Source organism: Haliotis cracherodii, unplaced genomic scaffold (genome assembly GCF_022045235.1).
Source record: "Haliotis cracherodii isolate W230 unplaced genomic scaffold, xgHalCrac1.p SCAF_12, whole genome shotgun sequence".
In the NCBI taxonomy this organism is placed as follows: Eukaryota; Metazoa; Mollusca; class Gastropoda; order Lepetellida; family Haliotidae; genus Haliotis; species Haliotis cracherodii.
This window is the reverse complement of record NW_027266267.1, coordinates 37,750,245-37,773,778: the sequence shown is the minus strand read 5'-3', so window position 1 is coordinate 37,773,778 and position 23,534 is coordinate 37,750,245. Positions and strand designations below refer to the sequence as shown.

Sequence of the window (23,534 nt, the reverse complement as noted above, 5' to 3'; positions counted from 1 at the left end):
TATGTATATACTAGTTCGTGTGCTCGTGCGCAACGTAGTCAAACGGAAACAGGAAATATGACACACACATACAAGGAGTTTCGATTACTACTCAACACAACGTGTTATAGTCGAGTGCTTTGGGAAAGGGGTCCCTCTGTCGCGAGCCTCTCTTTATCAATGACAACAAGAGAGATACGCATATTTGATAGTCGACACTGCTTAGGGTAACATAACCTGTGGTCCGGGTTTCGTATATCACTCACAAGCTCCATCCTGGGTCACCAAACAATCGGAACGTGTGCAGCGGGCATTGAAAATAATTCTCCGAGATCCTCTGAATGCATATAACATACATAGCGCCACAACGCGGAAGTTAAACTGTTCGTGAGAAACGCATGTGGTTGCTTGGACTTAGCCGACTTAATTTGTGAATTATATCATGAAGAAAGTTGTGTGGATGGTGTTCGGCGTCATGCTACATATGTCTTCTCATGTAGTACTAGGTGAGTGAGTATATGTCTTCTCATGAAGTAGGAGGTGAGTATTTGTCTTCTCATGTAGTACTAGGTGAGTATATGTCTTCTCGTGAAATACTAGGTAAGTATATGTCTTCTCGTGAAATACTAGGTGGGTATATGTCTTCTCGTGTATATCAGGTGAGTATATGCCTTATGCAGTACTAGGTGAGTATAGGTCTTCTCATGTATTACTAGGTAAGTATAATATATATTCTCAAGTATACTAGGTGAGTATATGTCTTCTCATTTAGTACTATGTGAGTGTAAGTATTATCATGTAGTACTACGTGAATGAAAATATTATCATGTAGTACTACGTGAGTGTAAGTATTATCATGTAGTACTATGTGAGTGTAAGTATTATCATGTAATACTATGTGAGTGTAAGTATTAGCATGTAGTACTACGTGAGTGTAAGTATTTTCATGTAGTACTATGTGAGTGTAAGTATTATCATGTAATACTATGTGAGTGTAAGTATTATCATGTAGTACTATGTGAGTGTAAGTATTATCATGTAATACTACCTGAGTGTAAGTATTATCATGTAGTACTATATGAGTGTAAGTATTATCATGTGAGTGAGTGAGTGAGTTAAGATTTATAGTCACATCGGCAATATTTCAGCCATATCGTGACTAAAATAAGTTGGACAGTAATAATACATAAATATAGACATTAAAATCTGTTGACAAAGGACAGTAAAAACACTAGATTATCACAGATGTAGATTGTAAAACTAGCATAACAGAATAAAATTTGTAACAATTCATAACAATACACAATAAAAATGGGCTATAGATCACCAATAGCCAAAGGTAGGTCACCATACTAGGTACCATGGGGACTTACGATACTTCTGCTACCTACATGGTAACCCAGCAGGATTTACACCATCGCTCTGGCTACTGGTGATTGTCAGCAAGTTTAAGCCAAATCAGTTAAAAACAACAAGAATTATACGATTAAAAACATGGAAAATGAAAAATACTTTGAATGAAATAGGACTTATGTACCCTCTCAGGGGGACAATTATTTTACGCTACTTCAACCCCCTTTGAAGGTACAGCCACTAACAATCACAGTTATATAATCATTTTACCAAATTAAAAGCACATACTTTATACAATACATATCAAAATTTATCAATCAATTCTATTTCTTTTAAAAAAGCAATAATTAAATGAGAACTTACCTTAAAAAGATCCTTCATAGATGAAACCTTGAAATAATTGTCCCTTGTGATGGAAAAATCAACACAGTCAAGTATTATCATGTAGTACTATGTGAGTGTAAGTATTATCATGTAGTACTACGTGAGTGTAAGTATTATCATGTAGTACTACGTGAGTGAAAGTATTTTCATGTAGTACTACGTGAGTGTAAGTATTTTCATGTAGTACTATGTGAGTGTAAGTATTATCATGTAGTACTACGTGAGTGTAAGTATTATCATGTAGTACTACGTGAGTGTAAGTACTATCATGAAATACTACGTGAGTGAAAGTATTATCATGTAGTACTACGTGAGTGTAAGTATTATCATGTAGTACTACGTGAGTGTAAGTATTATCATGTAGTACTATGTGAGTGAAAGTATTTTCATGTAGTACTATGTGAGTGTAAGTAGTATCATGTAATACTACGTGAGTGTAAGTATTATCATGTAGTACTATGTGAGTAAGTATTTCCATGTAGTACTATGTGAGTGTAAGTATTATCATGTAGTACTACGTGAGTGTAAGTATTATCATGTAGTACTACGTGAGTGTAAGTATTTTCATGTAGTACTACGTGAGCGTAAGTATTATCATGTAGTACTACGCCTCCGTGAGTGTAAGTATTATCATGTAGTACTACGTGAGTGTAAGTATTATCATCTAGTACTACGGGAGTGTAAGTATTATCATGTAGTACTACGTGAGTGAATGTATATTCATGTAGTACTATGTGAGTGTAAGTATTATCATATAGTACTATGTGAGTGTAAGTATATTCATGTAGTACTATGTAGTACTATATCATTTTCTACGAGGTAAATGCATGTCTTCAGATGTAGGGCTATGTCTTATGGTGTTGTTCCAAGCGAATATAAATTTTCACATGTCATTTAGCTGAGTATCTATCTTGTCACACAACAGGATGCGGACAGTCCCAGTACAATATACAGTATGTCCGGCTTGTATGTACAAACCGTAAAATATAGTCATTCTATCCGTGTCAGCGATAACAGTAATTGTGAGTCAGAGACGTGCACGTGACGGAAGCGCATGCTGATATAATGCGGTCTCTCCTTGCACACCGTGTTCGGGTAAATAACATGAATGGCATGAAGAGTAGTTAAACTCCTTTGTTGCTCTCCCTTCTACACTCTCTCTCTCCTACACACACTCTCTCTCTTCAATGTTCACCCCTACAACCTCTCTCTCCCCTACACCATCTCTCTACACCTTATCTCTCTAGTACACATTCTATATCTGCAACACATTCTCTCTCTCACACACATTCTATCCTATAGAAGCTCTATCTTTTACCAAATGTCTCTTTCCCTTACACATTCTCTCTCCCCTTCCCATTACCTTTCTCCTAATATTAAATGACTCCTCCACATTCACTCCACATCCTATCTTTCCTCCACATTCCATCTCCCCTACACATTCTTTCTCCTACACATTCTCTCCCCTACACATTCTCTCCCCTACACATTCTCTCCCCTACACATTCTCTCCCCTACACATTCTGTCCCCTACACATTCTCTCCCCTACACATTCTTTCTCCTCTACACATTCTTTCTCCTACACATTCTCTCCCCTACACATTCTCTCCCCTACACATTCTCTCCTGCACATTCTCTCCCCTACACATTCTCTCCCCTACACATTCTGTCCCCTACACATTCTCTCCCCTACACATTCTTTCTCCTCTACACATTTTCTCCCCTACACATTCTCTCTCCTACGCATTCTTTCTCCCCTACACATTCTCTCCCCTACACATTCTCTCTCCTGCACATTATTTCTCCTACACATTCTCTCCCCTACACATTCTCTCCCCTGCACATTCTCTCTCCTGCACATTCTCTCCCCTACACATTCTCTCTCCTGCACATTCTCTCCTGCACATTCTCTCCTGCACATCCTCTCCCCTACACATTCTCTCCCCTACACATTCTCTCCCCTACACATTCTCTCCCCTACACATTCTCTCTCCTGCACATTCTCTCTCCTGCACATTCTCTCCAATACACATTCTCTCCCCTACACATTCTCTCTCCTGCACATTCTCTCTCCTGCACATTCTCTCTCCTGCACATTCGCTCCCCTACACATTCTCTCCCCTACACATTCTCTCTCCTGCACATTCTCTCCAATACACATTCTCTCCCCTACACATTCTCTCTCCTGCACATTCTCTCTCCTGCACATTCTCTCCCCTACACATTCTCTCCCCTACACATTCTCTCCCCTACACATTCTCTCTCCTGCACATTCTCTCTCCTGCACATTCTCTCTCCTGCACATTCTCTCCCCTACACATTTTCTCCCCTACACATTCTCTCTCCTGCACATTCTCTCCAATACACATTCTCTCCCCTACACATTCTCTCTCCTGCACATTCTCTCTCCTGCATATTCTCTCTCCTGCACATTCTCTCCCCTACACATTCTCTCCCCTACACATTCTCTCCTGCACATTCTCTCTCCTGAACATTCTCTCCAATACACATTCTCCCCTACACATTCTCTCTCCTGCACATTCTCTCTCCTGCACATTCTCTCCCCTACACATTCTCTCCCCTACACATTCTCTCTCCTGCACATTCTCTCCAATACACATTCTCTCCCCTACACATTCTCTCTCCTGCACATTCTCTCTCCTGCACATTCTCTCCAATACACATTCTCTCCCCTACACATTCTCTCTCTTGCACATTCTCTCTCCTGCACATTTTCTCTCCTGCACATTCTCTCCCCTACACATTCTCTCCCCTACACATTCTCTCTCCTGCACATTCTCTCCAATACACATTCTCTCCCCTACACATTCTCTCTCCTGCACATTCTCTCTCCTGCACATTCTCTCCCCTACACATTCTCTCCCCTACACATTCTCTCCCCTACACATTCTCTCTCCTGCACATTCTCTCTCCTGCACATTCTCTCCCCTACACATTCTCTCCCCTACACATTCTCTCTCCTACACATTCTCTCTCCTGCACATTCTCTCTCCTGCACATTCTCTCCCCTACACATTCTCTCTCCTACACATTCTTTCTCCTGCACATTCTCTCTCCTGCACATTCTCTCCCCTACACATTCTTTCCCCTCAACATTCTCTCCCCTACACATTCTCTCTCCTACACATTCTTTCCCCTACACATTTTCTCTCCTGCACATTCTCTCCTGCACATTCCCTCCCCTACACCATCTCTCTACATCTTATCTCTCTAGTACACATTCTATATCTGCAACACATTCTCTCTCTCACACACATTCTATCCTATAAAAGCTCTATCTATTCCCAAATGTCTCTTTCCCTTACACATTCTCTCTCCCCTTCACATTACCTTTCTCATAATATTATATGACTCCTCCACATTCACTCCACATCCTATCTTTCCTCCACATTCTCTCCCCTACACATTCTTTCTCTTACACATTCTCTCCCCTACACATTCTCTTTCCTGCACATTATTTCTCCTGCACATTCTCTACCCTACACATTCTCACTCCTGCACATTCTCTCTCGTGAACATTATTTCTCCTGCACATTCTCTCTCCTACACATTCTCTCTCCTGCACATTCTCTCCCCTGAACATTCTCTCCCCTACACATTCTCTCCCCTACACATTCTCTCTCCTGCACATTCTCTCTCTTGCACATTCTCTCCCCTACACATTCTCTCCCCTACACATTCTTTCCCCTACACATTCTCTCTCCTGCACATTCTCTCTCCTGCACATTCTCTCTCCTGCACATTCTCTCCCCTACACATTCTCTCCCCTACACATTCTCTCTCATGCACATTCTCTCCAATACACATTCTCTCCCCTACACATTCTCTCTCCTGCACATTCTCTCTCCTGCATATTCTCTCTCCGGCACATTCTATCTCTCGCACATTCTCTCCTGCACATTCTCTCCCTTACACATTCTCTCTCCTGCACATTCTCTCTCCTGCACATTCTCTCCAATACACATTCTCTCCCCTACACATTCTCTCTCTTGCACATTCTCTCTCCTGCACATTCTCTCTCCTGCACATTCTCTCCCCTACACATTCTCTCCCCTACACATTCTCTCTCCTGCACATTCTCTCCAATACACATTCTCTCCCCTACACATTCTCTCTCCTGCACATTCTCTCTCCTACACATTCTCTCCCCTACACATTCTCTCCCCTACACATTCTCTCCCCTACACATTCTCTCTCCTGCACATTCTCTCTCCTGCACATTCTCTCCCCTACACATTCTCTCCCCTACACATTCTCTCTCCTGCACATTCTCTCTCCTGCACATTCTCTCCCCTACACATTCTCTCCCCTACACATTCTCTCTCCTGCACATTCTCTCCAATACACATTCTCTCCCCTACACATTCTCTCTCCTGCACATTCTCTCTCCTGCACATTCTCTCCCCTACACATTCTCTCCCCTACACATTCTCTCCCCTACACATTCTCTCTCCTGCACATTCTCTCTCCTGCACATTCTCTCCCCTACACATTCTCTCCCCTACACATTCTCTCTCCTGCACATTCTCTCTCCTGCACATTCTCTCCCCTACACATTCTCTCCCCTCAACATTCTCTCCCCTACACATTCTCTCCCCTACACATTCTTTCCCCTACACATTCTTTCCCCTACACATTTTCTCTACTGCACATTCTCTCCTGCACATTCCCTCCCCTACACCATCTCTCTACATCTTATCTCTCTAGTACACATTCTATATCTGCAACACATTCTCTCTCTCACACACATTCTATCCTATAAAAGCTCTATCTATTACCAAATGTCTCTTTCCCTTACACATTCTCTCTCCCCTTCACATTACCTTTCTCCTAATATTATATGACTCCTCCACATTCACTCCACATCCTATCTTTCCTCCACATTCTCTCCCCTACACATTCTTTCTCTTACACATTCTCTCCCCTACACATTATCTCTCCTGCGCATTATTTCTCCTGCACATTCTCTCTCCTACACATTCTCACTCCTGCACATTCTCTCTCGTGAACATTATTTCTCCTGCACATTCTCTCTCCTACACATTCTCTCTCCTGCGCATTCTCTCCCCTGAACATTCTCTCCCCTACACATTCTCTCCCCTACACATTCTCTCTCCTACACATTCTCACTCCTGCACATTCTCTCTCGTGCACATTATTTCTCCTGCACATTCTCTCCCCTACACATTCTCTCTCCTACACATTCTCTCCCTTGAACATTCTCTCCCCTACACATTCTCTCTCCTACACATTTCTCTCCTGCGCATTCTCTCCCCTTAACATTCTCTCCCCTACACATTCTCTCCCCTACACATTCTCTCCCCTACACATTCTCACTCTTGCATATTCTCTCTCGTGAACATTATTTCTCCTGCACATTCTCTCCCCTACACATTCTCTCTCCTACACATTCTCTCCCTGAACATTCTCTCCCCTACACATTCTCTCCCCTACACATTCTCTCCCCTACACATTCTCACTCCTACACATTCTCACTCCTGCACATTCTCTCTCGTGAACATTATTTCTCCTGCACATTCTCTCTCCTACACATTCTCTCTCCTACACATTCTCTCCCTTGAACATTCTCTCCCCTACACATTCTCTCTCCTACACATTCACTCTTCTGCACATTCTCTCTTCTGAACATTATTTCTCCTACACATTCTCTCACCTGCACATTCTCTCTCCTGAACATTATTTCTCCTGCACATTTCCTTTCCCTACACATTCTTTCTCCTGCGCATTCTCTCCCCTACAGATTCTCTCCCCTGCACATTCTCTCCCCTGAATATTCTCTCCCCTACACATTCTCTCACCTGCACATTATCTCCCCTGAACTTTCTCTCCCCTACACATTCTCTCTCCTGAACATTATTTCTCCTGCACATCCTCTCCCCTATACATTTTCTCTCCTAAACATTCTCTCCCATACACATTCTCTCTTCCGCACATTCTCTCTTCTGAACATTATATCTCCTGCACATTCTCTCTCCTGCACATTCTCTCCCCTACACATTCTCTCCCCTACACATTCTCTCTCCTGAACATTATATCTCCTGCACATTCTCTCCCCTACACATTCTCTCCCCTACACATTCTCACCCCTACACATTCTCTCCCCTACACATTCTTTCCCCTCAACATTCTCTCCCCTGCACATTCTCTCTCCTGAACATTCTCTCCCCTACACATTCTCTCTCCTGCACATTATCTCCCCTGAACTTTCTCTCCCCTACACATTCTCTCTCCTGAACATTATTTCTCCTGCACATCCTCTCCCCTATACATTTTCTCTCCTACACATTCTCTCCCATACACATTCTCTCTTCCGCACATTCTCTCTTCTGAACATTATATCTCCTGCACATTCTCTCTCCTGCACATTCTCTCCCCTACACATTCTCTCCCCTACACATTCTCTCTCCTGAACATTATATCTCCTGCACATTCTCTCCCCTACACATTCTCTCCCCGACACATTCTCACCCCTACACATTCTCTCCCTTGCACATTCTCTCCCCTGAACATTCTCTCCCCTACACATTCTCTCTCCTGCACATTATCTCCCCTGAACTTTCTCTCCCCTACACATTATTTCTCCTGCACATCCTCTCCCCTATACATTTTCTCTCCTACACATTCTCTCCCCTACACATTCTCTCTTCCGCACATTCTCTCTTCTGAACATTATATCTCCTGCACATTCTCTCTCCTGCACATTCTCTCCCCTACACATTCTCTCTCCTGCACATTATTTCTCTTGCACATTTTTTCTACTGCACATTCTCTCCCCTGCACATTCTCTCCCCTACACATTCTCTCCCCTATACATTCTCTCCCCTGCACATTATTTTTCCTGCACATTCTCTCCCTTGAACATTTTCTCCCCTGAACATTCTCTCTCCTGCTCATTCTCTCCCCTGAACATTCTCTCCCCTACACATTCTCTCCCCTACACATTCTCTCTCCTGCACATTATTTCTCCTGCACATTCTCTCTCCTGCACATTCTCTCCCCTACACATTTTCTCCCCTGCACATTCTCCCCTACACATTCTCTCTCCTACGCATTCTCTCCCTTGAACATTCTCTCCCCTACACATTCTCTCTCCTGCATATTATTTTCCCTGCACATTCTCTCTCCTGCACATTATTTCTCTTGCACATTCTCTCACCTATACATTCTCTCCCCTACACATTCTTTCCTGCGCATTCTCTTCCCTATACATTTTCTCTCTTGCATATTATTTCTCCTGCATATTATTTCTCACGCACATTTCCCCCCCTACACATTCCCTCTCCTGCACATTCTCTCTCCTGCACATTCCCTCTCCTGCACATTCTCTCCTCTGCACATTCTCTCCCCTACACATTCTCTCTCCTGCACATTTTCTCTTCTCTACATTCTATCTTGCTTTTCTCTCTCCCCTACACATTCTCACTCCTGCACATTCTACCTGTTCTACCTCTCTCTCTCTCTTCTCTCTCTCTCTCTCTCTCTCTCTCTCTCTCTCTCTCTCTCTCTCTCTCTCTCCTAATGTCCTCTCACATATTACATCTCTACAGACAGATTGACACTTCTGTTTAAGGTACACCCACAATGGGGCCTGCCACCGGCTCAGTGATGGAAGGGAATAGCTACACGTTCACTTGCAGTACCACGCAGCAGGGACAGTATTTGGTCTATTTTAAAGAGGGCACTGCCACCTATTGCCAGTTGGGTAGCATGGCAACGAATGAGGAGCGGAAGTGTGGGGTTGTGGAAGGGGAGTCCTCCAAGTTTTATTTCACAATACCCCACACGTATCGGAACCACTCAAGTACAGACTGGTCATGTCAGGCTGGTCTAAACAAGAGCAACATGGCAAAACTAGATGTCTGGTGTGAGTAAGGTCCTCCTCCCCCCACCCCAACATTCTACTCTCTCTCTCTCTCTCTCTCTCTCTCTCTCTCTCTCTCTCTCTCTCTCTCTCTCTCTCTCTCTCTCTCTCTGTATCTCTCTATATATCTCTCTATATATATCTCCCTCTACATCTCTCTCTCTCGATATATATATTTATCTCTCTCTTGATATATATCTCTCTCGAACACGATTATTTATCTTTTTTACTTTATTAAATTTAAATGTTTTTATTTTAAAATTATGACTGTTGCAACATTAAAATCGTATTAAACAGCTTCAAAGTCGATTTTATAGCTATGAGATAATGCTTAAATTATGACTAATAATATATTCAGCTGCACTGATTTTCACAGCTGTATGAAACATATCGTACCATCCGTACTGTTTCCAGACCCGCCGGCGATAAAAAGTTTTACGACCAGCGATGAATCCAACAGAATCGCGGTCAACATAAACGACACTGTCACCCTGGTTTGTAAATACGAAGGTAACCCACCCGCCGACGTCATCATCAGAAAGCAAGGTCGGAGTCTGCAGACTGTAGTCGACGATGTCGCTGTGAGCTCCACTCTGACAACAGTGAGTTGTCTAGATATGGCGACCTATGTATGCCAGGCCTCGAATAAGTTTGGCTCTGTCTCATCAGATATTCAACTAATAGTCAGATGTAAGTACAATGTTATCCTGACGTAATCAGCCAGTGCCGGATACCTACTATAATAGGTCTTCAGCAACCCATGCTTGCCGTTAACGGGATCGGGTGGTCAGGCTCGCTGACTTGGTTGAAGCATCATATCATCGTATCCAAATTGCGTAGATCGATTCTCACGATATCAATCACTTGATTGTTAGATCCAGACTCGATTATTACAGACCATCGTTATATAGCTGGGATATTGCCGAGTGCTGCCTTCAAACAACAAACATACAAACAGAACCTAGTTTTACACTTCTATTTGAAGGCAAAATAGCACAAGTTGAACAGTTATGTAAGGCTCACCAGTGACGATAGGATGTTGGTGTCATGGGACCGTCAAGTGCACAAAACTGTGTACACTATGGATTCCTGCTAATTTTGGCGGTGGTCGTATCAGACGGAGTGAGTGAGTGAGTGAGTTTGGTTTTACGCCGCTTTTAGCAATATTCCAGCAATATCACGGCGGGGGACACCAGAAATTGGCTTCACACATTGCGTATCAGACGGAGACGAGGCGGATGTGCGTTAAAGTCCCACTTGTTACACGCCTTAAAACATAGAGCAGATTTTCCCGGAATGACCTTGCAGCTGACACAACTGGAAAAGAAACGTGTTCTGGAAAACGTGCAATATTTTACATACATGAACGTTTTAAATGTTGTCAGAATTTAGCCTTATGTATGAACGCAACTGTTTATTTACATAAGAAAACAAAAATAATTTAATACTTTTATTTTATTATAATATATGAATAACACTGATGTTGTATATGTCATAAGGTGATTTTTTTCTCTCTATTTGAACTTCAAAACTTGCACTGTAATATAACACATTGTAGTTCTTACAAGTATATTTCTCTTATAAATCGCTACTTGTATCAGAGAAATACCTGTCTATTCTATGTCAAAGAGATCTTCGCACGACATTTTGGAAATAAGCTTCGTAGCTCTTAAATAAATGTACAGATCCATAACTTGTATATAAAATGTATATCATGTTTCTGGTAGTTTGTCCATTAGACAGAACATACACCAGAATGAAAATATTGACCAATATTCACCGTATAAATCAAATTACGAATGTAAAATTAATTTTCGACGTGGATTCCTTATTCAAATTTCTCTTCGCTTTTCTAATGCATTCATGCCACACCTTTCATTGCGACTGAGTCATGAAATCTAGGATTAGTAAACCAGTGGTTGATATTATGAGCAACGAACCACAACAAAGCTAACTACAAGGGCCCGAAGCCATCACCTTCTCACAGCGGGGTGCACCCCCACACTATCACTATATTCTCACAGCACTCACTACCTATCGTTCACAGGTTGGGGTCATGGGTGGCCCAGTCGTCTAAGGTCGTAATTCGGTGTGCAGAGTTGCGTGCCTTAACGGTGCCAGGATGATGGAGGGTTCGCATCCCCGTTTTCATATTGGTTCCCGTGCTCGTTATTTTCACCCCCGAAATAAAAGTCTAAGACCTGCACTTTCGGGCTCTACTTCAGCTGCACTAGGTGATATACACTCTGTTTAAAGCTGCGTTAAACTAATCTCACTCACTCACTCCACAGGTCCCCCAACACAAGGTGCAACCCAAGGTACAACCACAACCTCCCTTGAAGGGGACGTAACTCTGACCCTGTCAGTAATGGCATACCCTCTGCCTACCTTCACATGGTTTGGCCCGCTTGGGAACATGTTAGACGCAAACAATGGTTCTCTCGACGCTAATCTAAACGTCATCAGCAGGATTACTATTAAAGGTGTCACTGAGGATGACCTTGGAGTATACACAGTTATTGTCAGAAACAATCTTGGATCACGAAACTTTACCATCGCACTAGCCAGAGAAGGTTTGTACATGTTTTGACCTTCACGTTCTTTAGCTCAATAACTATCATTTCCCGTTGGTATACATGTATACATAATGTTCAACGTCAACGTCATTTCCCATTAACATGTATATAGTGTTCAGCGTCAACGTCATTTCCCGTTAGTATATATATATTGTTCAGCGTCAACGTCATTTTCCGTTAGTATATATTCATTTATAGCGTTCAGCGTCAACGTCATTACCCGTTAGTATATATATATATAGCATTCAGAATCAACGTCATTTCCCATTAACATGTATATAGTGTTCAGCGTCAACGTCATTTCCCGTTAGTATATATATATTGTTCAGCGTCAACGTCATTTCCCGTTAGTATATATTCATTTATAGCGTTCAGCGTCAACGTCATTACCCGTTAGTATATATATATATATAGCATTCAGAATCAACGTCATTTCCCGTTAGTATATATATAGCGTTCAGCGTCAACGTCATTACCCGTTAGTATATATATATATAGCATTCAGAATCAACGTCATTACCCGTTAGTATATATATAGCGTTCAGCGTCAACGTCATTTCCCGTTAGTGTATATATATATATATAATGTTCAGCGTCAACGTCATTTCCCGTTAGTGTATATATATATATATAGCGTTCAGCGTCAACGTCATTTCCCGTTAGTATATATATATGGCGTTCAGAATCAACGTCATTTCGCGTTAGTATGTACATAGTGTTCTTCGTCAACGGCATTTCCCGTTAGTATATATACATATATAGTGTTCAGCGTCAACGTCATTTCACGTTAGTATATATATATAGTATTCAGCATTAACGTCATTCAACGTTAGTATATATATATATATATATTGTTCAGCGTCAACGTCATTTCCCGTTAGTTTATATATAGCGTTCAGCGTCAACCTCATTTCCCGTTAGTATATATATATATATATATATATATAGCGTTCATATATATATATATATATATATATATATATATATATATATATATATATATATATATATATATATATATATATATATTTAATATGAGGTTTACACGATATAAGGCTTTTCCATTTGACGAGAGGTCGGTCACATGACCGCGAAATTGACGTTCATAAGTGTATGAACGACGCAATTTAACGTTCATACGTTTTTCACGAGACTGTGTTCTTGAAATGATGTAAACACTGACGGACTACTTCCAAATTCCTGAAAACATGCATAAGCGTTCTTTTACAACCTTTAATCTTGGTCTCAGCGTTTCAGTATGTATTGAGGAAAGTAAGAGAGCTTGACTGCATGATTGTTTACGAATATCTTCGCTACGGCCTATCCTAATGAGCAAACGAAGAAATGCACATCCAAAATATCGTAGTACTGACTCGATCCGTGTCTATGCTGACAGTGAACGTCTCCAGCAATCTACGAATTTACCTGAGTGTCTGTTTGACGCATCTTTAATCACCTTTCAATGATCGGCCAGTTGATCAATGATGACTAACACATGTAACCGCCACAGGTTCATTAACAACTTCGGAAATCTCTCCCGTCACGTTTATCGTGTCGGCCATTTTGACGTCTTGTACTGTATTACGACGCGTTGTCATTGTGACTGACTTACTGAAGTAGTTCTTGACAGACCTTTCTCATCCAATGGTACGTAATATTACTTGAAAACATGTGTTGTGTAAGATGTGTCTGAAGAGCAAGTTATGCATCCATACTCTCATGTCACCTCTCTTTCTGAGGAACTATTTTATTCCGCGATATAGCTGGTTGTTGTATGGCTGTCAGTGTAAACATGAAGTCACACGTACCAAATATAATTGTGTTTAGATCTTGGCCTACATCCTTTGAGGTAAGAAATTGTGATAAAAAATTATAAGAATTGACTTTCACTTTGTGTGAGTTCATTGGAGTATGAACCTTCGTAGAGCATCAACGTCATTTTCCATTAATATAAACTAGTATATAGCGTTCAGCGTCAGTGTCATTTCCCGTTGATATATATATATATATATATATAGCGTTTAGCGTCAACGTCATTTTAAAACTTTTAACTGTTTGACAATGAAACCCTCCTGATATGTTTAAGAGTAAGTGTTATCGATTTGATAATATTGCGTTTCTATGTCAATTGAGTATATGGTGAATACATGCGCATATATGATGTTTTCCATCAGCTGCCAGAATCTACTAGTCATGGTTCGACTCCTGGTGGTTTACAGTGTTCGCTCGTTACGCCAAAGACCTGGGTTCGATTCCCAACATGTGCACAAAGGGTGAAACTCATTTCTAAAGTGCCCCGCCATGGCAACGCTGGAATATTGTTAGAGTCGGAGTAAAATCATAATTATTCAATAAATGAGAAACGATTAAACGATCTGTTGGTGTCTGTTGCAGATCCCGTAAGTGGGGGTTTGGTGACCGGGCTTGTTATCGGCGGGATTGCATTTCTGGTGATTGTTGCTGTTTCCGTCGTCATGATTAACCGAAAGATGAGGAAGGAAGACGACAATGGTGAGTACTCGTGCATCCAAACTATAAAGTGTTCATGCTGTTATGATAATTACCCTTGACCTGTATAACTCACTTCAGACCACAATTATTTCCCTTCTTTGCTATCAACAGTGATATGACAGACAACAACACTTAGTATCATACCTCCATGTCAGAATGACGAGATCTGATTGGTTCACGTGATCTTTATAAAATACGATGTATCTCGCCTTGGAGGGAAATACATTTGCAGCTGGAGAATGAATGCCTTATACCCCACCACGAAGAAAACAGGCTGCACGTGGATTTCTCAGCGAGAGCTGAATCCCTTACACCCCGCTTTCAAGCAAAAGACCCCACGCTTTTTCCGAGTTAATGATAATCATGTAATATAGCACAAGCTAACCTCAGCTCAATCGAACAGCTGTTTTCTATCAAATTTGAATCGTTTTAATTCTTTAAAAATGCCATATTAAAATATTTCGGTAAGATACATTCGTTGTAGCAGGATCACTCATTGGGTTTTATGAGTCCTTTGACTGTTCCTTTTAACCCCAAACCGATTGAAATATCTCACACACTTTTAGACGCAAGCATACGGGCTTTGCATTCTTCTGTTTACCCAAATACATTTGTGGGGAACAACCCACTGTCCTCTCATAAATAGCATCGTCCAATCTACGTTATCAAGTTGCGAGCGTGTGTTGGAATCTCAAAAGATAACGTCATAGAAGAACAATTTCGTTTTTCATTTTTATCGTTTATATATCGCATATTCAAGGATAACCTAGGGCCGTACCCGAAATATAACGCATAAAATGCATCCTTAGACATCATACAAAATGGCTGACAGAACGGGAGACACAACCGCCACCTGTTTTGCTATAGCACTCAAGTATGAGAGGGTAACACGTCTTTTACTGCTTGACAAATTTGCCATTGTTCAGTTTCTATTTATTAGACGACAAGAACACGTCCCATTTTAATTCTGGAAACCCACTTGTCCAGAAATTCTGGAGCTCCCTACCAGTCTCGGTCAAAGGTATTTACAAAATTCAGCATGCTGGTTTCATGGAAATATACCAAGGAAGAAAAAATAAAATGTCTAAACAAATCAAATTTAAACTATGTCGCCGAATCGGACTTCCATATTGATCGTGGCTGAAATGAAACAAACACGAAATGGTTATTCGATGGTGATGCTTTTGATAAGGGTATCCAGTTGTGTTTGACTTCCAGTTTAAAGTGTTTCGTCAAATGTTTTCATCCTTGTAACGTTTTCATAACGTTTGTTATTTTTTGGTCCTATTTCAAGTGTATATATATACTTTCGTTAGCCCGGCAGGGTATATTCAACAAAATATATTTATTCATGACGTCAAATGGAGCTTCAAATCACAGTACTGCACCAAAGGGGTTCAGAAGGTGAGGTCGGGTGAAATGGGGTTTAAAGTCGCTCCCAAAATTATTGCATTTATATGACAACGTGTGTGTGCGTGCGTGCGTGCGTGCGTGCGTGCGTGCGTGCGTGCGTGCGTGCGTCTGCTTGTACTAGTCCAGATTAATGACGGTGTTGTAGTCCTAGCCCACTGGGTTACCATGCCGCATTTTAACATGAATACCCCACTCAGACATAGTATACTGACTGACTCGAGTCCATGCTTTGATAATGCTGAGCTTCAAGCAGGGAAATTATTAGTACCATCTTTAAAAAGTCCTTTGGTATGACGCGACCAGGGTATCGAACCATCGACCTTCCGCTCTCCAGACAGACACTTTATCCACTACGCCACGAATACGGTCCTCTCCTCAAAAACCTCTCACAGACCTTCTCTCACACATGAGTGTAATTTCATTTCAAGGAAATTTCAGATCCCACCCTAGTAAGCCAGCAGTATAACAAAGCTCGCGGGTTCACGAAAGTAGTAAACTTTCGTTATTTGCGCCGCTTTGCTCTCTTCTCGACCGACACATGAGCGCTATGAGACTACTGGAATACTATTCTAATCGGTGTTAAACTTATCTATTCACACACTCTTGTCTTTTTAGATTTAGACATGGATATTATGAACAGCACTGCCGAAGATGACACGAACGGAAATATGTATGCCCAAGTAAATAAGCCACGTAAGTTAATCACCAAGCGTCTTGTCTGTCACTGGCTAGAACGACACAAACGGAAATCTGTATGTCCAAGAAATTATGCACCGTAAGTAATTCACCAAGCTTCTTGTCTGTCACTGGCTAGAACGACACGAACGGAAATCTGTATGTCCAAGAAATTAAGCACCGTAAGTAATTCCCCAAGCTTCTTGTCAGTCACTGGCTAGAACGACACGAATGAAAATTTGTATGTCCAAGAAATTAAGCAAATTTAGTAATTCACCAAGCTTCTTGTCTGTCACTGGTTAGAACGACACGAACGGAAATCTGTATCCCCAAGTAATTAAGCACCGTAAGTAATTCACCAAGCTTCTTGTCTACAACTGGCTAGAACGACACGAACGGAAATCTGTATGTCCAAGAAGTTAAGCACCGTAAGTAATTCACCAAGCTTCTTGTCTGTCACTGGTTAGAACGACACGAACGGAAATCTGTATGCTCAAGTAAATAATCCACGTAATTAATACACCAAGCTTCTTGTCTGTCACGGCCGAGGAAGACACGAACGGAAATCTGTATGTCCAAGTACACAAATCACGTAAGTTATTTTCCAAGCTTCTTTTCTGTCACGAGCTAGAACGACACAAACGGAAATCTGTTTGTTTGCCAAAGTAATTCAGCCACGTAAGTAAGTCACCAAGCTTCTTGTCTGTCACGGCCAGGGAAGACACAAACGGAAATGTGTATGCCCAAGTAAACAAACCACGAAGTTATTACACATTGTATAACAATGTCATGATCATGACTTTGAAGATGTTCTGTGTTTGGAGCTATGCTTATTCAATGTTTAGTCCTTAGGTCCATGCACAGAGTGATGCCTTGCTATTTCCGCGTCTGTTAGTTGTTCTTTTGACATACGTTTACATTTTTCTTACAGGTAAAGAAAGTAGAGGAGATTCCAATCTGAAGGAAGACTCGACTTACAAACAAGTAGGTAATTGTAAATTGAGTGAGTGAGTGAAAGGCTGTTTGGGTGGGTGAGTGAGTGAAACTGAGTGAGACGTCGCTTTTTTTATCTATATTTCACGCGTTGGACACACAACATAGACTTACCCGTTAGCGATCTTTGGTCCCATGCGTGACGAGGTAATTATATAATCACTTGGGACCAACCATGCAATATTCGCGTGCGCGCGTGTGTGTGTGTGTGTGTGTGTGTGTGTGTGTGTGTGGTTGCTAGTACTGGGACTAATGCAGAAGTTGTGGTGCAAGCCTACTCAGATACCTTGTCAATGTTTTAACGTGTGTGTGTGTTTATTTTATCGAGAACATCCCTCAGGCAAACCCCATCTTCCCGGAGGATGATCAGATTGAATGAGTGAATAAAAGAGTTTTTATGTCATTATCATGCTGTATTATGCTATGTATATACTAATTATTGGTTGAATATAAATGTATTCACTTATGTTAATATATGAAAAACAAATTCTGTCCTTTAAACAATCATACATTAAACATTACTGGAGCGCCATGTCTCCTCATTATTGAAGGGTCGGAAGACAGGTGTGGATGAAGATGGCCTGCTCTACGTCAGTGTGGATGTTGAAGACCCGCCTGACAGCGCCGTCGACATACACAGGACTAAAAGCGACGACGATCCTACACAGTATGCCGACCTTGCCTTCATCCAACCTGACGCCCAGGACATACACTAGAGACGTCAGGACGGAACCCTGATGAATAGAAACAATGAGTGGTCGCATCGAATTTTCTATGCTTGGCGTTCCCTAATCCGTGACAGGATTAGCTGAACATGAACTCGAATCTCAAATACACTTCGATTATGACCCTCGGTTTGTCACCACGAAACCCATGCATGTGGGTTTGACGTGGTACACGTGTAACACCCTCGGGCTTTCCTCTCACATCAAACTGACACGCCGTGATATAACTGAAATATTGTTCAAAGCGGCGTTTAGTCCTACAGACATCGAAGTGCTGCAATGGTACAGTTGTACATTACCCCTTCAAACATTTTTCAGCTATAACATTGTAAACACCGTGAAGATCCGGGATAGAATAGGTATTCAGCAACCCATGCTTGTCGTAAAAGGCGACTATGCTTGCCGTAAAAGGCCACTATGCTTGCCGTAAAAGGCGACTAACGGGATCGGGTGGTCAGGTTCGCTGACTTGGTTGATGCATGTCATCGTATACCAATAGCATTGATCGGTGCTCTTGACATCAATCACTGGATTGTCTCGTCCAGATTTGATTATTTACAGACCGCCATCATACAGCTGGAATATTGAATATCATTAAACAAAAAGAAAAAAAAGAATAAAAACAAGACCACACTCACACGTGGTGAGAAGGTTCGCTAACATCCCATGTAGGCGATACCTGCTGGATATAAATAAACAAGGTGAACAGTAAGAAAAACGTAGGAACACATGTCTAATTTGGCTAAACTCATTTGCACCATACAATCTAGATACATTCAGTTTGCCCATCAAAAAGAATTAGCTCACCCGCATGTCTCCAAAACAAAATGTCTCCAAAAAAGAAAAGCAAATTTCCATAATTTCTTTTACACAATTATCTTGAGATATACAACAATGCTTATAGCTCTTCCAAGATCAAGGGAAATATTCTTGTGTGCCCCCTCTTGATTGGGAAAAACAATTAGCAATGTTACATAGTATGTGGATACGAATACATTATATAATGTGCTTATGCTAGTTTGGCCAGACCTCTGCTGCTCCACAAAAACGGTTATCCGTGTTATCAAATGTGTGTATGACAGTATTATACTTGCGTGTTCATTTTGGGTCGTGCCAGTACCTGCAGGAGAACGAAGGAAGCTGGACTAGAAGTCACAAAACCATATCATATTTTGAAAGTTTCAAAAACTATAAAATTTCAAACCCGCCAAAAATTATCCTTTTCTACTTTTAACTTGCGGTGATATCTCGTGTGGTATTATCATAAGATGGATAGTATAACTGATGTGATGAATCAATCCAATAACATTAATATCACGATCCAATACATGTTTAAAGAGGTAGCCGAGCTATAACTGCTTGTAATCTCCATACATCGATGTCTGTTTGTCAATACACTACTGGCTATTTTTCCCAAAACGTTCAGATAGGGATTTATTATGTAAGTGTGGGCGATTATGTAGACAAACATGGTCGTAAGTCATTTGGCACTACATGATAAACGGGGCGGTCGGGTAGCCTAGTGGTTAAAGCGTTCGCTCTTCATGCCGAAGACCCGGGTTCGATTCCCGACATGGGTACAATGTGTGAAGCCAATTTCTGGTGTCCCTCGCCGTGATATTGCTGGAATATTGCTAAAAGCGGCGTAGCCCATGCTCACTCACTCTCTTTATGATAAACAGGACTGTTTACTAAACTATTGTATTCATACGCGGTTCCTAAGGTTACATCATGGCGGGAAATTTCGAATTAAACATCGATTATTGTAAGAATGACATTATATCATTAAGCTGATATTACCCTCGTCTGTTTCCATGTCGCCAAAGGCCAGCATGATATAATTTCCATTCATAATATGTGATATTCACGATACGGATACTCTTAGCTCAAGATTTATATTTATGAACCAGTCACGTCATTTTGCAGGCATCCACAATCTTTCATATCGTAGAGATGATGGCATACTACGCCGATATATGAATTAAGATTTTAACAGCTAACACTCTAGATCTCGTCCAATGAGAGACAGTCATCTGATCACGTGGTGTACATTTATATTTGGACCCACTGACGTGGACGTGCATGACACGCTCCTGTTGACACACAGGGGCGTCCTGTCTGTCTTGGTGACGTCATCTCACACTAGCAGGTGAAACCACCCTAAACTGTAGCCGTGGTTCTTCATTATGCTGAAGACTAGATCTTCCACCTACATAAGGATATATAAATCTTTCATAAACCTGGGATAACTTAAATACATTTTTTATTGTATTTTGAAATTTGTACCATCTGAGGTCTTGTTTAGTTCATTAAATGGCAATATGTCTTGAAAGATATTACCAATAATTCAAAAATAAAACGCATAAAAAACAATTTAAAAAATATCCATAACGTCGAAAGTGTGAAAGACGTGACATACAGCAATATTTTTTACTTATTTACTTGTATCAAAGAATATCTTCTTGTGTGTGTGTGTGTGTGTGTGTGTGTGTGTGTGTGTGTGTGTGTGTGTGTGTGTGTGTGTGTGTGTGTGTGTGTGTGTGTGTGTTCTTGCACAGCAAATTCGATTTTTAAATGTCATTATGTTGAATTACTAATATAAAAAGTAAAATACGTTGCTATTTCCAAGTCGAATTTGTGATATCAATATCTGAATTACTGATTTCATAACATATGGAAGAAACATTAAATCGACATCTCATGTCGGGCGAGACGCCCGAGGTGTGCCGAGTGACACACGGGCACGAATACCTACTGGCGTATGTGCCGAGTGACACACCTGCGCAGTTACCTACAGGCGTATGTGCCGAGTGACACAGCTTCACGAATACCTACCATCGTATGTGGGGCACATTTATGGCAATGTCTTTTGTCTGATGGGGCATATTGTATTCCTCTCTTAATAAAGGACAGAAAAGATGCATGGCTGTATATGATAAAATGACCATGCCTATTTTATAGCTTATGCATTGTGAATGTCTTGCATTTGTCATGGCAGTATTTTGCCAGGTAATAACTTTGTCTTTTATGTAATAAATTGCAGTGGTACTACCCTATTTGTTATCTAACAATTACTGCCTCTTACATCATAGGATTAATAGGTGGAGGTGTAATTCCATAGACTATAGCTACATGTGTGTAGTCACTATAACTACACCCATTGCAGGCGTTACTCCATATGCCACATGTATGCAGTCGTTACTCCATATACTACATGTTTGCAGTCGTAACTCCATATACTACATGTATGCAAGCGTTACTCCATATACTACATGTATGCAAGCGTTACTCCATATGCTTCATGTTTGTCGGCGTTACTCCATATACTACATGTATGTAGGCGTTACTCCATATACTACATATATGTAGGCGTTACTCCATATACTACATGTATGTAAGCCTTACTCCATATGCTTCATGTATGTAGGTGTTACTCCATATACTACATGTTTGTAGGCGTTACTCCATATACTACATGTATGTAGGCGTTACTCCATATACTACATGTATGTAGGCGTTACTCCATATACTACATGTATGTAGGCGTTACTCCATATACTACATGTATGTAAGCCTTACTCCATATACTTCATGTATGTAGGCGTTACTCCATATACTACATGTTTGTAGGCGTTACTCCATATACTACATGTATGTAGGCGTTACTCCATATATTACATGTATGTAGGCGTTACTCCATATACTACATGTTTGTAGGCGTTACTCCATATACTACATGTATATAGGCGTTACTCCATATACTACATGTATGTAGGCGTTACTCCATATACTACATGTATGTAAGCCTTACTCCATATACTACATGTTTGTAGGCGTTACTCCATATACTACATGTTTGTAGGCGTTACTCCATATACTACATGTATGTAGGCGTTACTCCATATACTACATGAATGTAGGCGTTACTCCATATACTACATGTATGTAGGCGTTACTCCATATACTACATGTATGTAGGCGTTACTCCATATACTACATGTATGTAGGCGTTACTCCATATACTACATGTATGTAGGCGTTACTCCATATACTACATGTATGTAAGCCTTACTCCATATACTACATGTGTGTAGGCGTTACTCCATATACTACATGTTTGTAGGCGTTACTCCATATACTACATGTATATAGGCGTTACTCCATATACTACATGTATATAGGCGTTACTCCATATACTACATGTATGTAGGCGTTACTCCATATACTACATGTTTGTAGGCGTTACTCCATATACTACATGTATGTAGGCGTTACTCCATATACTACATGTATGTAGGCGTTACTCCATATACTACATGTATGTAGGCGTTACTCCATATACTACATGTATGTAGGCGTTACTCCATATACTACATGTATGTAAGCCTTACTCCATATGCTTCATGTATGTAGGCGTTACTCCATATACTACATGTATGTAGGCGTTACTCCATATACTACATGTATGTAGGCGTTACTCCATATACTACATGAATGTAGGCGTTACTCCATATACTACATGTATGTAGGCGTTACTCCATATACTACATGTATGTAGGCGTTACTCCAAATACTAAATGTATGTAGTCACTATAACATCACCCGTGGTAGGCGTTACTCCATATACTATATACATGTATGTAGACGTTACTCCATATACTACATGTATGTAGGCGTTACTCCATATACTACATGTATGTAGGCGTTACTCAGAATCAAGTGCAACAACAATCGCATTACGTCTTTTTAATGGTTGATTCCCCGAAATCAACTGCGCTTTTCGCTTATAGCTATAGTGTGCCACACGCACACAGTGACAATCTATTTCAAGTCAGTCGTTGTCACATATGGTGATCATGACTCGTCCGTGTTAGCTTACTTCAGATGAAAGTTGACCTCGACACTGACGGCCCACAGATGGCTGCTTCCTGTTCACGCGACGCCTCCTTCCGGTTGACGTTGACATGCTCACCAGTGTGAGAATTAGTATCTTACTTCATCCTGGTAATGCTGAAGGCAAG

At 41.0% G+C, this 23,534-nt stretch overlaps 1 protein-coding gene across 1 annotated transcript; it reads left to right on the top strand.

Moving 5' to 3' along the window:
* Positions 1-211: 211 nt before the first annotated feature.
* On the top strand, positions 212-21,564 carry LOC139458403 (protein CEPU-1-like). The gene is made up of 8 exons (XM_071239827.1): positions 212-485; positions 9,330-9,623; positions 10,035-10,310; positions 11,912-12,193; positions 14,591-14,707; positions 16,736-16,813; positions 17,727-17,779; positions 18,340-21,564. The coding sequence occupies exons 1-8, from the start codon at positions 422-424 to the stop codon at positions 18,502-18,504; spliced, it is 1,329 nt and encodes a 442-aa protein (XP_071095928.1). The 5' UTR covers positions 212-421; the 3' UTR covers positions 18,505-21,564.
* Positions 21,565-23,534: the final 1,970 nt, after the last annotated feature.

Excerpts from the sequence above, each read along its gene's own strand:
- LOC139458403 (XM_071239827.1), top strand. The coding sequence starts at position 422 with ATGAAGAAAGTTGTGTGGATGGTGTTCGGCGTCATGCTACATATGTCT. Across the intron at positions 9,624-10,034 it reads GGCAAAACTAGATGTCTGGT|ACCCGCCGGCGATAAAAAGT; the intron begins GTGAGTAAGGTC and ends TACTGTTTCCAG. Across the intron at positions 10,311-11,911 it reads TATTCAACTAATAGTCAGAT|GTCCCCCAACACAAGGTGCA; the intron begins GTAAGTACAATG and ends CTCACTCCACAG.